The sequence below is a fragment of the Triticum aestivum genome, chromosome 2A (assembly GCF_018294505.1).
Source record: "Triticum aestivum cultivar Chinese Spring chromosome 2A, IWGSC CS RefSeq v2.1, whole genome shotgun sequence".
Lineage (NCBI taxonomy): Eukaryota > Viridiplantae > Streptophyta > Magnoliopsida > Poales > Poaceae > Triticum > Triticum aestivum.
The window spans coordinates 98,673,205-98,687,308 of NC_057797.1; the positions used below are offsets into that span (position 1 = coordinate 98,673,205).

Below are 14,104 nucleotides of genomic sequence, written 5' to 3' on the forward strand. Positions count from 1 at the left end.
AGCGCAATCGGAGTTACGGATCTCCGGGAATATAAGAAACGGTTTTCGGCTAGATCTGGAGAGTGCGAAACAGAAGAGGACAGAGAGGGAGATCCAATCTCGAAGGGGCTCTCGCCGCTCCCATGCCATGGAAGCCAAGGACCATAGGGGAGACCTTTCTCCCACTTAGGGAGGAGGCCGAGGAAGAAGAAGAAGGAGGGGGGCTCTCTCCCCCTCGCTTCCGGTGGCGTCGGAGTGCCGCCGGGGGCAACGATCGGGACGGCGATCTACATCAATAATCTTACTACCGTCAACACCAACTCTCTCCCCCTCTTTGCAACGGTGTAACACCTCTTCCCCCGCTGTAATCTCTACTTAAACTGATGCTCAACTCCGTATATTATTTCTCAATGATCTATGGTTATCCTATGATGTTTGAGTAGATCCGTTTTGTCCTATGGGTTAATTGTGATCTTGGTTGGTATGATTGTATATTTTATTTATGGTGTTGTTCTACTGTGCCCTCCGTCTCGCACAAACATGAGGGGTCCTCGCTGTAGGGTGTTGCAATATGTTCATAGTTTACTTATTGTCAGTGTTGCGGGGGATGACAGCAGCCTAAACGTGGATAAGTGGGTTATGGCGTATGAGAGTAAAGAGGACTTGATACTTGATGCTATGGTTGGGTTTCACGACCTTAATGATCTTTAGTAGTTGCGGATGCTTGCTAGAGTTCCAATCATAAGTGCATATGATCCAAGTAGAGAAAGTATGTTAGCTTATGCCTCTCCCTCATATAAAATTATAAGAATGATTATCGGTACTTGTTATCGATTGCCTAGGGACAAATGACTTTCTTATTGACAAAAACTAACCACTTTTATTACCTTGCAATTTATTCATAGTTTTATTCTCGCAAAGTACTCATAGTTTTATCCTTGCAAAATAGTTTCATACTTGTTCCCGGTAAAGCAAACATCAAGTGTGCGTAGAGTTGTATCGGTGGTCGATAGAACTTGAGGGATTACTTGTTCTACCTTTAGCTCCTCGTTGGATTCGACACTCTTACTTATCGAAAGATGCTACAATTGATCCCCTATATTTATGGGTTATCACACACCTTCTCCCTTCTTCGGCTCGATGCCGGCTTGTAACTTGACCCTCTGCTTTATGTTTCCTGTTTACATGTTTGAGTAGTTATACTTGTTCTCGAGGATACAAATGAACTCTTTATTATTATACTATTTTACTTCAGGCGGTCCTGGTACGACCGCTCCCAGTCGTACCGCCGCTCGTACCAGAGCAAAAATCCATTTGATTCATTTTTTTCGTCTGAGGTGGCAGAGATATTTTCTAACCGTTCGTTTGCTTTCTAATTAGCATTAATTACCTGTGAAACTCTGTAACCTGTAATTCTCTATAGCAATTATGTTCTCTTTTATTTCTTTTTGCCGGTTGGGTATATGAAAATCAGAACCGATGTTTTTATGTTTGTTGTTGTTTTCACACGAGCTTGGACTTTATGTGGTTATATGTATGAGATGGTGCTAACCGTATAAAAGATCCCCATGAACCGCTTGGTTGCTTCAACTTGACACACTCCACCGACAAGTACACGGTAATGTTTTCCAATATGAACTTCGTCCAAATAAAAGTTGCTTAGTATCAAGTTTCTCATCTTAAGTGAGAGTCTCTCTTTTTAAATAAGCATGTAGGAGGTTGCACATTTGTGTTCTATATTTTGTCTCACCTGCACTTCATCCAAACCTAGGAGCGAATATGACTCCTAGACCTAGTGTGTTGACTTAAGCGAATAAATCAATCTTCGTAAAACAATTATTTTTATTCACTTGTCACGCTAATCCTTCATGCTAAATCCTAGGATTTGTTCCTGCTTTGTCTTGTACTTCATATGGTAGTGCCCACGTTGTGACTTTAGCTAATCCTTCATGCTAAACAATTATTTTCCGCCTCGCCCACGTTGTGACCAAAACATCGATCATATCTTCATACGGTAGTGCCCCCTTCAAACTTGGGTCCTCCTTGTTGAGTATAATATTTATTAGGAAGTATATGATAGACTAGGATTTGTTCCTGCCTTGTCTTGTACTTCAAGTTTTTTTTAGGAAAGGTCATCATGGCTTGCTTTACTAATTGTTCAAAGGCAGTACATCATCCACAAGTACCGGGACTAGGCAGCTCGGCGGCTCCTCAGTCCAACTAACAGAAGTCTTATTACAATAAGAAAATTGAGCAAGCACATGCGCTGCTTTATTAAGCGTACGAGAACAATGCTTAAAGACGACCTTCCCGATCGAAGTAGACACATCCAGGCATTCCGCAAAGATTGCAGCTGCCACATCCCACCATATGGATTGTCCGTCACAATAATTTATCACCACTTGTGAGTCCGATTCAGCTTCCACCCGAGGAAATCCCAAAGAGTTAGCAAATATGAGCCCGTCCCTCATTGCCATAGCTTCAGCCATCGTTGCATCAGCAGCATAGTCTAAGTAGATGCAATGTGCAACAAGGAAGTTACCTTTTCCGTCCCTAATCACAGCCGCGGTTGCCCCTCTTCCTTCATCTAGATAGAAGGCCACATCAACATTTAGTTTCACATACCCAATATCTGGCTTCATCCACCCCAGATGCTTGGTCCCTGATCTAGGTAGAGAAGCTTCATAAAAATTATTTGCAATTGCCAACACCGAAGTATGCCATCGCGTAGCAGGTGGTGGCTTTCCATCATGTGTCAATTCACGTCGTATCCACCACAAGTACCAGCATGCCACCAAAAGGACTTGCTTTACCGATAGGTTTGTTTTGATCGCAAGCATCATCTCTGGCTGAAGGAGTAAGTGCTCCAGGACTACCGATCCCGATCGATCGATCCGCAAAGCATCCTGAATAATGCTAGTCATGCCGAGTTGCTCCCAGAGTTCTCTTGCATTGACACATTCAAACAAGAGATGGCAGATACCTTCTGCTGCTTGATGGCAAATAGGACAAGCTCCATTCCCTCCCACATGTCTGTTAACGAGAATCGACTTTAAAGGGATTATTCCATGTAATGCCCTCCATCCAAAAATCTGAATTTTACGAGGGACTTTTTGCTTCCATAGCATTCTCCATACTGCCGGTGCTGCAGACCCTCCTGGGCGACCCATTATGTTTGCATGGTTCTGAAAAGTATGAATCCACTGTACCCGATATGCTGATTTAACAGAAAAAAAACCTCGCAGTTCCGGGTGCCAAGCTATAAAGTCATCAAATGCACCATAGTTGAGTGGGATTTGGAGAATTCTAGTGGTGTCCACATGATTGAATATTGATCGAATTAACCCCTCATCCCACTTCCCCGTCATTGGATCAATGAGGTCATTTACCTTAGTCAACAGAGTTTGCCCCCTCGGCGACACAACTCGCTTGTCCGGACTCATCGGGATCCACGGATCAGACCAAATTTGCACATTCTCCCCTGTACCAATTCGCCAAATGTAACCCAGTTTGAAAGTTTCCAGACCTTTCATGATGCTCTGCCAGGTAAACGACGCTCCATTATTTAAGGTGGCTTGAAGCAACGAATTATTTGGAAAGTATTTTGCCTTCAACACTCTCGCACACAAAGAGTCTGGGTTGGTTATCAATCTCCAAATCTGTTTAGATAGCATAGCCAGATTGAAAGAGTACAGATCACGAAACCCCATACCACCCTCACATTTGGGGTAGCAAAGTTTCCACCGTGTATACCAATGCATTCTTCTATGTTCCTCATCATCCCCCCACCAAAACTGTGATATTAGGTCAGTGATCTCTTTACATAAGCCTTTAGGCAGACAGAAGACAGACATAGCAAACACTGGGATAGCCTGTGCAACAGATTTTAGCAAGATCTCCTTCCCTCCAGTTGATAACTGTTTTTCCATCCATCCCTTAAGTTTCTCCTTAATTCTTTCATAGAAGTGTCTAAAACAATCACTCCTATCTGCTCCTACCATTGCTGGAAGTCCAAGATATTTATCGGATAAAGCCTCAGTATCAATATGTAATTCCTGACGGATCTCAACCCTTGAGGCCTCAGGTACATTAGGACTGAAGAAAATGCTGCTCTTTGCCAGACTCACCATTTGTCCCGAGCTTTGGCAATAGGCTTCTAGAACCTGCTGTAAGGAAGCTGCATTTAACACATCTGCTTTCATGAAAATCAAAGAATCATCAGCGAATAAAAGGTGTGATACTGATGGTGCATTCCTGCACACCCTGATTCCCTCTATGCCACCAGCTTCTTCTTCAAACTGCAGTAGACTAGAAAGACCCTCTGCACATAAGAGAAAAAGGTAGGGGGATAGGGGATCCCCCTGCCTGATGCCCCTGCCAGGAACAAAAACATCTGTCTCTTGTGAATTAAATCTTACTCTATATTTGACAGAACTCACACATGCCATCATCATTTCAATCCTTTGTTCATGAAACCCTAGCTTCACCATCATATCATGCAGGAAAGGCCACTCGACTCTGTCATATGCCTTATGCATGTCCAACTTCACTACACATAACCCAGCTTGGCCACCTCTTTTATTCTTGATTTTATGCACACATTCATAGGCAATAAGAATGTTATCTGTTATCATTCTACCTGGAACGAATGCACTTTGCGAGAGAGAAATTATGTCAGGTAGAATACTCTTAAGCCGGAGGGCTAGCATTTTAGATATTATCTTATATAAAACATTACATAGACTGATGGGTCTGAATTGAGTTACCAGCTCAGGGTTCTCCACCTTTGGAATCATAACAATGGTTGTACTGTTCCACTCTTCCGGGATCTGACGAGCATTAATAGCAAGCAATACCTCCTGGGTAATCTCCTCTCCCAAAATATGCCAATACTTTTTGAAAAATATTGCATGGAGTCCATTAGGTCCTGGAGCCTTCAAATCTCCTATGCTGAACACAGCTTTTTTAACATCTTCAGCCATATATGGAGCCATCAAAAAGGTATTCATCTGATATGTCACTTTCGGTTGAACTTTTTCCAACACGCTTGGATCTGTATGCTGCACCTCAGACGTGAATAACTGTGAGAAGTAGTTCTGCACATGTTGGTTTAACTCAGCCATACCTTCTATCCAATCGCCTCCAGCACTTTTTAGTTTCTTAATGAAATTTCTTTTTCTCCTCGCCGACGCAAAGGCCTGAAAAAAGCTGTATTTCTATCCCCACTCATGAGCCAAGTTGCACGCGATCTTTGCCGAGACTGAATCTCCTCAAGTTCAAGCAAATACTCAATTAGCTCAGCTAGTTCTTTTCTCTTCACCTTGCTCTCATCATTCATTGGCCCCGCCATTACTTTCTCAAGTTCTCTCTGAGCTCTTCTCAGCCTCTTCTTTGGTTTCTTCAGAACCCGCTGGTCCCAATCATGAAATCGCTCGTGCATTTTATTTAGCTTCTCATACATGCCATGGGCAGTAGGGTCTGCCTCTACTTTCTCCCATGCCTCACGAACAGTAGCATCAAAGGTTTCTTCTCTCAACCAACGTGCCTCAAACCTTTGCACTTTTGCATTGTGTCCACCCGTCGAGCCACCAAAGTAGTTTGTATCTAAGCATAGTGGCCTATGGTCCAAATGATTATACTCCATGTTCTGGATCGAGGCATTAGGAAACATTGCAGACCATTCATCATTTGCAGCCCTCTATCCAGTCTCATCATTAGGAAACATTGTACTTCAAGTTGGTCATTATACTCCTATATATATATGCCCACGAGGCTCAAGCAATACAACAACAATTCCACCAATCCCTCTCTCTCCTTCTAACATGGTATCAGTTGCCGGGTTCTAAACCCTAGCCGCCGCTGCCGCTTCCGCACCCGCGCGCCACCCCTGGGATGATCTACCTCCATGACCACCACCGGGGGCCGCGCCGCCCGTACCTAGGCTTCGCCCGCCGGTCGTGTTGACCGGCTGCCCTAGAAAGTCTTTTTCCCGAGCCCTTGCTCCGGGTTTTTTCATTCTCTTGCCGGTCGTTTTGATCGACGTTTTTCTTTTTGGTTTTCCGGTCTATGCTTGATCGGTTTGCGTCGCCTGCCGCCGCCGTCGATCCCCGCGCGCCTCTACTCCGACACCAACGCGACCGGCCGGCCTCTTCACCGACCCGGCAGCCTCGTGCGACAGGCGGCCCCTAACGGCCGTCGTCCGCGCGTCGGCCCGCTCGTCGATCTACGCCGGCCATCACCGCCCTGTCCTCGAGTTCAGCGCGCCCCTTCGTAGATCGAGCAACGGGCTGCCGCTGCGCTGCCCCGTCGGGCCGCAGCGCCGCCGCCCCGTGGTTCTCCCCGTGGCTGCACCGATCCGCGCCGTCGCTGCGTTGCCCCTTCAGGCCGTAGTGCCGCGGCACGTGATCCCCGCCGCCGCCCTGAGGCCGTTCCAGTGGTTGCACCAACTCGCGCGCTGCCACTGCGTCGCCCCTTCGGGTCGTAGTGTCGCGGCCCGCGGTCAACAGCCGCACCGAGGCCGTCCGCTTAGGGTCGTCCCCGAGGCTGCACCGACCCTCGCGCTGCCGCTGCGTTGCCCCGTCGGGCCGTAGTGAGCGTGGCACGCGATCCCTGCAACCGCCCTGAGGTCTTCCCCGCCGCCGCCCCGACCTGCCCGCCGCCGTTGCGTCGCCCCTCCGGGCCGTAACGCTGCGGCCCGCGGTCCACCGCCGTCCACATGCATTGACTTACACATGATATGCGTCGCGCCGCCTCCCTTGGCGCGGGAACGTCACCGTCCGCGCCGGTCTTCGTCACGCTGTCGGGTTCATGATCGCCTACTTCGAGCACCACCGCCGCGCTCCTTCTCTAGCCGCCGGGTGCCGCCTCCTTAGGCCGCTGCCGCCGCCGTTCTTCTTCCCGGTCCACGGCGACTACCTTGACACCGGCCACCCCAACTCGACATCGACCACGGGTCCCTCGCACGGGTACCTCGACCACGGCTACACCACCCTGCGCTCTCGGCTACCGCGACAAACGGCACAAAGGGCTATCGCCTTGCTTGAGCAACCTTGTCGGTTTTCACTCCAGCCATGACTTCCGCGATACATCGACCATTACGACTGTGGGGGGGTGTCCATCGGCTTACCTTCGGATTCTTCTCCAGTCTCATCGTCTGCGTCGCTACCGTTGTGACTGCGGGGGGATGTTGAGTATAATGTTTATTAAGAAGTATATGATAGACTAGGATTTGTTCCTGCCTTGTCTTGTACTCCAAATTGGTCATTGTACTCCTATATATATGCCCATGAGGCTCAAGCAATACAACAACAATTCCACCAATCCCTCTCTCCTTCTAACACTCCTCGTTGAGGGCTACGACTGCTTCAAACCACTTCTTCCTTGGGCCTTTTTTTTACGGGGACTTCTTTCTTAGGCCTTATACAATGCTAGATGCTTAGAGAGGTGTTTTAAAAAATAAACCGGATTTTTATAAAGCACCGATGTCTATTTCTACAAGAGAAACGTCTAATTAAGCGTCTGCCCGATACATATAAACACGGTGTTTAAAAAACCTGATTTATTTCTCCAAGCACCTTGCATTGTACAAGATGTTAGCACACTAGTACACTACTAGAGGACTGCGTCGACGGAACATACCCATCAAAGCCCTTGTTTCAGTCTCGCATAGTCTTTCCTTTGTGTAAAAAATTATCTAAAAAACTTCTGTTCCAGAAGAATATTCATTTTAAAAGCTCGTCACAAAAGAAGTTGCACATAACGCTATTAAACCCTACATTTTGCAGTTTATTATGCAGCTAAGGAACAGCGATGGTGATGTACTCCCACTACGAAAGTGGAACATTTCCACTTGTATCATGTGAACATCTTACATTGGTGGATTGATATTCAAATTTGCCCGGGTTCATTTCAGAGGTACACACATCTCACAGGACACTAACTCACACTGGCCACTAAAAAGTCTACCTTCAGCCCGCTTTCATCTTCACCTGAACTTCAGTTGGACCAAGTGCTCCCTACCACCATAGAGAAGTTTTCAACTCAACCTAAAGATACGAAGAATCGCTGTGGGTGACCGAACAGCTCCGACGGTGGAAAAGGTAAAGAGCAAAATTTCATCACAAGGGCAGCACTTCGCTCAAAGGTTGAAGATCTGAGCTGGCCAGCTGTGCTTCTGGCCATCTGAGCTGATTCCCGTGGTTTCGATTGATATGTCTATGCTGCGGTGCTCGGAGGCCCTCACGATGCTGATGCGGGATCTGATCGTGGCAGCTGGGCACTCCGCTGAGCCAACTGATGCAGATGAGCCAACGACTGATTTCTCATTTGTAATCGCTACGGGCTCTTCAAAGGTGAAGATTGTTTGCGACCAGTGAGTTGGTGTGGAGAAAGGAGAGGTGGACAGGACCACAGGCTTGTCCTTGCAGAATCTGTCCGTGAAGCCAGTGTCAAACCACAAGACAATGCCATGGCACCAGGTTACTCCTGGTACAGCAGCTGCACCGCTTTCAGGAAGCCTTAGCTCCAAGCTCGCGGTGAAATCCATTTCACTTTCCTTCATAGTTGCCAGATCAAAATACTGCATATACAATAAGGAAACCAAGATGTTAGATTACAAATACCTGCATTGTTAGGACATCTGAGCACAGTGGATCAAATATTGTAATTATTGATTCTTTGGTACATTTATTTTTATCAGGAGCCTTTGAGTACATTGACTCTGTGAATTACACTTAGTAGTGAAATATAGAATTTATATCCATAAGTCTATAAAAACTAACTTCTTTAGCTCCATATAGCAATCATCTTCAGCAAAAATGAGGAAGATTGAGAAGTGAAATAAGTATTCAGAGTTCCTAGGACTTACATGGAGTACAGCAGTATCTGTCACAATATCCTTAGAATCAAGTACATCAACTACAGGAAATCGAGCCGAACTCCCTGTTACTTCTTTGCCAATACATGACATATCAAAGCCATACACATTTTCCCAAAATGGTAAGCTAGTTCCACCCCTCCCAAAACCAGCACCAAGCTATGGAACAGAAGAAACAAGTTATCAACTGCAGAAACTGGAGACAAACAATATAGGCAAGCATTGCTACAAACTTACAATTGTTGCAGTATCCGGGAGAATAGCACCACCAGGTTTTAGGAAATGATCGCGTGCATATATGACTGAACTGAGCATGGATTCATACAATAGGCAGTATCCCATCCACTCACTTACTAACACATCAAAGCCATTGGGTGGAACTACTATTTTATGGTCTAGCTCTTCAGCCTTGGTATGCACAACACTTATCACTTGAGGGCTACCTTTTTGTTTTGTTTGCGCATTCTCGTCATATAATAAACCATTATTTTTTGTCACCTGCATTTGTTCTATAACTGTGAGACAGAAATCATGGTACAAAGAGACCAGAAGTTTGGCATTATGATTGGGAAAAGCATACTTGTGTAGCCACAGAAGACATCTTTGCACTCCCATCAACCGCAACAACTCTAGATGCACCAGCCTTCGCTGCAAAAAGACTATGAGAAGAATCTGTCAGCAACAGCCCAAAGGCAGGGACAGAATGACAATTCACTATTAAGAATAATGATATCAGTTAAAGACCAGCCTTGCACTTTGATGATATGAGCACTAGACCACATGCAATCAGTTCGAATCGAATATTGCATTTAGAAATTTAAACCAAATCAGAACTCTCACTAACAAGCTATTGAGCATACTGGACCTAGTCAAGCGATTATTATTATTTATTTATTGCAAAAGAAGTGATTATTTTACTTTTACTTGTACAAATCATAATTATTACCAGTGTTTTTCTTTCTCAGTAGTTTATGCGCAGTGTGCCTGGGCTGAACCCGAGACTGCCACCAAGCATCAGGCGTCATGGTAAGACAAAGTAAACCACGATTGCAAAAGCATTTCGCATCCTACATTACATACCTTAAAATTCCTGTACCACAACCAACATCCAGTACAGTTGCTCCATTCATGAGGCTAGGGTTGTCCAAAAGGGCATCTCTGTAAGCGTCTGTTCTTACCTGAAAAGGTTGGGCACAGTGGGAGAGTTAGATGATATTGTGAATCATAATAGCCCATATGTGAAATCAAAGCAACACGCATATGTTGAAGGAACCTATTAATCACATATGACAAGAGTTCACGTACTTTGTCGCCCAGCATCTCCCTATGAATGCCAAATGAACTATAAGACCCAAAGTAGTTGTCATCCACTTTTTTAATTTCCTTGGCAGTAACACTAGCACGTGTAATCTTCAGCTGCCTATCAGTCTGTTCCTCTGAAAGAGACCCATTGTTATCTCCACCATTACTTTCAGTAGTAACTGCTTTCTCAAACCTAGCACTGATGTCAGAACAATCGTCGATAATGGTGTTTAGACCATTCCCCTGCAGTTCACCTGACCTCCCATTGCCCGCTGAACACTCCCCTGTTTCCACTGGCATCTCACAGTCCTCGTCATCTTCATCATCAAAGATGGACAAACTGTGCAGCAGCGAGTCATCTTCCATGAATGGCTTCAGGTATGAGTCCTCCGCCCATGGAACCTTCCCCTCAAGTTGGGAAATCTCTGGGCAGCTCCAACACTTATTCTCTGCAACCTACATACCAAAGGACCCATAAGTCATGGAATGCAGCAAACAAGCACAAAATTCAACAAAATTGCTATAGACGCAGCCTATATATCAATCATAAGGCCCATAAGCCATGGAATGCAGCAAACAAGCACAAAATTCACCAGAATTTCTATCTAAGTCAACCATGAAATGGAACTAGTGGATTGGTTCCTGACACTGGTAACCTCATACGACCACAAAAGTTTTAGCACAGCAATTAACTTCGCGCTGTGCGTAATCGATAGTGAAACAATCGAGCTGAGAAGCTGCTCGGCGCGGTCATGGAAGCAAGGGGGGAGAGGAGGCGCACCTTGGAGCGCACAAAATTGATGAGCTTGATGCAACCGTAGAAATCCAGCCCGAGCTCCCGCACGAGCTTGTGGAAATCGAACCCGTGCTCGGAGCCGCAGTGCGCGAAGAGGGGGCCGTCGGAGTCGAACCGCGCGCTGCAGAACAGGCAGAGGAGGCCGCCGCCGCCGCCCGCCGCGTCGTCGCCGTCCGACTCCCAGTCGTCCCACCCCTCCTCCTCCTCATCATCCTCGTCGTCCTCGTAGTCGTCGCCGTTGTCCCGGGGCAGCTCAGGCTTGGGCGGGAGCTCGCGCGCCTGGGTCGCCATGGCCAATTTGCTTCTTGGTCGAGGGAGGAGCAGCGGCGAGCGGCTCGGTTAAACCCTAGGCGAAAGCTTAAGCCCTGGACGAATGAGGCTAGTGATTGGGCTGGGCCGGGCCGTGATATCCGAAAGAGAGAGGCTGCAAGGTGGGCCCGGCCCATAAGATGTAGAGAAGACCCGAGTCTCCGGTCTCCACCAACCCGCCCTTCGTCTCGCCCCCTTCCTCTCGCCGTCGGCGCCGCCGCCATCCACCGGAGACAGCCGTCCGCCGCTACCCGGCCCAGGTAAGATCTCCTCTCATCTCCTCTTTCCCCCCTCCACACCATCGCGCTTGTAAGAATAGAGCGTCGAGGCCTGGAACAGCACTGATAGAGGGCGGAATCGTAGGTGTACTCGCCTGTGCATGACTGCGTTGGTTCGGCTCGCCGGGAGAGCAGCTTCTTGGAGCAGGTGAGGCTCCAGGACTGAAGCTCCCCTTAACCAAAGTCCGCGTGCATACAACCCTTGAGCTCACTGTGCGCGCGATCTTCCTCGCAGGGGCGCCGGCATCGCGGCTCCGCGTGGCCTCGGCTTGTTCCCGCAGCGCAGGGCCGCGTTCCAGGGCGCGAGGATGGATAACGGCGGCGGCAAGGGCGGCCGCGGCGCGCTCATAGTCCTGGAAGGGCTGGACAGAAGCGGCAAGTCGTCGCAGAGCGCCCGGCTGCTGTCCTTTCTGGAAGGGAAAGGCTGCGCAACCGAAGGGTGGCGCTTCCCGGACAGAGACACCAGCGTCGGGAAGATGATCTCCGCGTACCTTGCCAACGAGTCGCAGCTCGATGACCGGACCATCCATTTGCTCTTCAGTGCGAACCGCTGGGAGAAAAGGTTTGTTCGTGTTGTGAAATCTCAGTGTGTGCAATCTGATAGTGATTCGGGTTGGAAAGAATTATTGGGTGGTGACTGCATATGATCTGGTATGCACACTATGTGCAATAGTTCAGATGTTGGTATGGTTCTGAATATGGAGCTGTTTGTTGGTTTTGTCATGTACAGAAGTTTGATGGAGAGCAAGCTACTTGGTGGGACTACACTCGTCGTTGACCGCTATTCTTATTCTGGAGTTGCATTTTCAGCTGCTAAAGGACTTGACATTGGGTGGTGCAAGGTCATATGTGTGAAATGACAACTGGGCTAGCCTGTTTAACAACCTTGAGGTGTGCACCTTCTTATGTGTGAAATGCTGACAAGTATCGCCTATTTTTTTCTTGTTGCAGGCCCCTGAGGTTGGACTGCTAGCCCCAGATCTTGTAATATATCTTGATGTACAACCAGAGGTACTCTGTTGCTCCTAATTCTTTCTATGGATTCAAAGCAACTTACCTTTAGGTTATGCATTGCTTGCAATGCTTATTTCATGCTTTTGTGCATTTGAATCGTTCAGTTCCTCATAGTGGGTGATTATGGCCACCATAGGCCCATAATCCTATCAAATAACCATATAGATAAAACTCAGTGATGGTGATGCACCTAAGATGTTCATCTATATTCAGTGTCGAAACAAACAATATGCGTCAATTGTATGTCATTCTGCTTAAGGTAGGAAACATGAAAAATCTGCAGTTGAGCAAATTCTTTGCAGACCCAGAATCTGTAGCAAAAAGTAGCCTTCTCTGCAGTTGTTTACTCAGGTTATCCGAAATTCTTAATGGTAAATGTGAATTTGCTGTTTCAGAAAGCGGCCGAAAGAGGAGGCTATGGGGGTGAAAGATACGAAAGAGTTGAGTTCCAAAAGAGAGTTGCTGAGCATTACCATTCACTCCGTGATTCGACATGGAAGGTAACTTATGCCACACAAAAATGCACACATAGGGACCTGTATTTGCTTTGCCACATTTGATCGCAACTCTGAGTCCATGTGAGGTATATAGTCAAGGAGGTGCAACTTGAAGTGAAGCAGTATATGTCTAGAATTTATGGAAGAACAAATTGAGGAACCCCGCCGTAGATTCTTTTGCAACCGTTTTTCATGTGAACCTCAATGGCTTACTGCATTTCTTTTTCTCTCATGAAGGTCGTCGATGGTTCCCTTCCCATGGAGACCGTGGAAGAACAGCTAAGAGAACTAGCCATGAATTGCATTTCAGAATGCCAAGACAAGCAACTTACCAATCTTCCCTGGTAGAGTTGGCCAAACCACAGTCACATTGGCAAGATCTCTCTTTAGTGTGTGATTGACTGTTACTCTGTTAGATCTCTGAAGTGTGTGATTGACTGTTGCTCCGTTAGATCTCTTTTAAGTGTGTGATTGACTGTTACTCTGGATGAGATTCACGCACATCATTTCCCATTTATGTGTGTGTGATTGACTCTTACTCAGCATTGCTGATTGCTTTACCCATTTATGAACTCCGACACGTGCGCGCAGATCCTTGATATATCTATGAAGTGGCATTTTTTTTCACGGAGCTTTATATAGTGGTCGCGTGACCATGTACTGAATCTGGTGTGCTCTTTTATGTTGAGTAAAATGCAAAGTCCTAAAATTATTGGAAATGTGTCAGTTTAGTTCTATAAACTGCAGTTTTAGGTCCTAAAACTATTGGAGGTGTGCTAGTTTAGTCCTATAATTTTGAAACTTCAGTTTTGGGTCCCAAAACTATGTAACTTTGTTCGTCTTAGGTCCTAAGCTTGCTTGGCCAGCATTGACCTGCCGCCGTGTCGCTTGGAGATGCTTGAATTGTTGCCACGTTGACCCAATGGACCCACCAGGTTAACTTCCGCTCCGCCCCACAGTAGCGACTATTTCCCACCTGTGGCCATGCTTGGGCCCAAACAACAACATGCACGACCAACTCTACAGAAAGGGTATCAGGGCAAGGACAATGTCA

At 46.8% G+C, this 14,104-nt stretch overlaps 2 protein-coding genes across 3 annotated transcripts; one reads left to right on the forward strand and one right to left on the reverse strand.

The window, feature by feature from the left end:
- Window positions 1-7,686: 7,686 nt before the first annotated feature.
- On the reverse strand, window positions 7,687-11,297 carry LOC123187794 (probable protein arginine N-methyltransferase 3). Its single transcript, XM_044599733.1, has 7 exons — window positions 10,938-11,297; window positions 10,160-10,612; window positions 9,935-10,032; window positions 9,435-9,513; window positions 9,092-9,352; window positions 8,846-9,013; window positions 7,687-8,557 (listed from the first exon to the last, which is right to left on the reverse strand). The coding sequence occupies exons 1-7, from the start codon at window positions 11,241-11,243 to the stop codon at window positions 8,117-8,119; spliced, it is 1,806 nt and encodes a 601-aa protein (XP_044455668.1). The 5' UTR covers window positions 11,244-11,297; the 3' UTR covers window positions 7,687-8,116.
- Window positions 11,298-11,379: 82 nt separating this feature from the next.
- On the forward strand, window positions 11,380-13,677 carry LOC123187795 (thymidylate kinase). 2 transcript variants are annotated; one of them, XM_044599734.1, is made up of 7 exons: window positions 11,380-11,521; window positions 11,625-11,687; window positions 11,775-12,101; window positions 12,270-12,381; window positions 12,491-12,550; window positions 12,949-13,053; window positions 13,288-13,677. In XM_044599734.1, exons 2-7 carry the CDS (start codon window positions 11,641-11,643, stop codon window positions 13,396-13,398), a joined length of 762 nt encoding a protein of 253 aa, XP_044455669.1. In that variant the 5' UTR covers window positions 11,380-11,521; window positions 11,625-11,640; the 3' UTR covers window positions 13,399-13,677. The 2 variants fall into 2 exon arrangements, with proteins under 2 accessions (XP_044455669.1, XP_044455670.1); XM_044599735.1 differs by lacking the exon at window positions 11,625-11,687 and having other exon boundaries at window positions 11,390-11,521.
- Window positions 13,678-14,104: the final 427 nt, after the last annotated feature.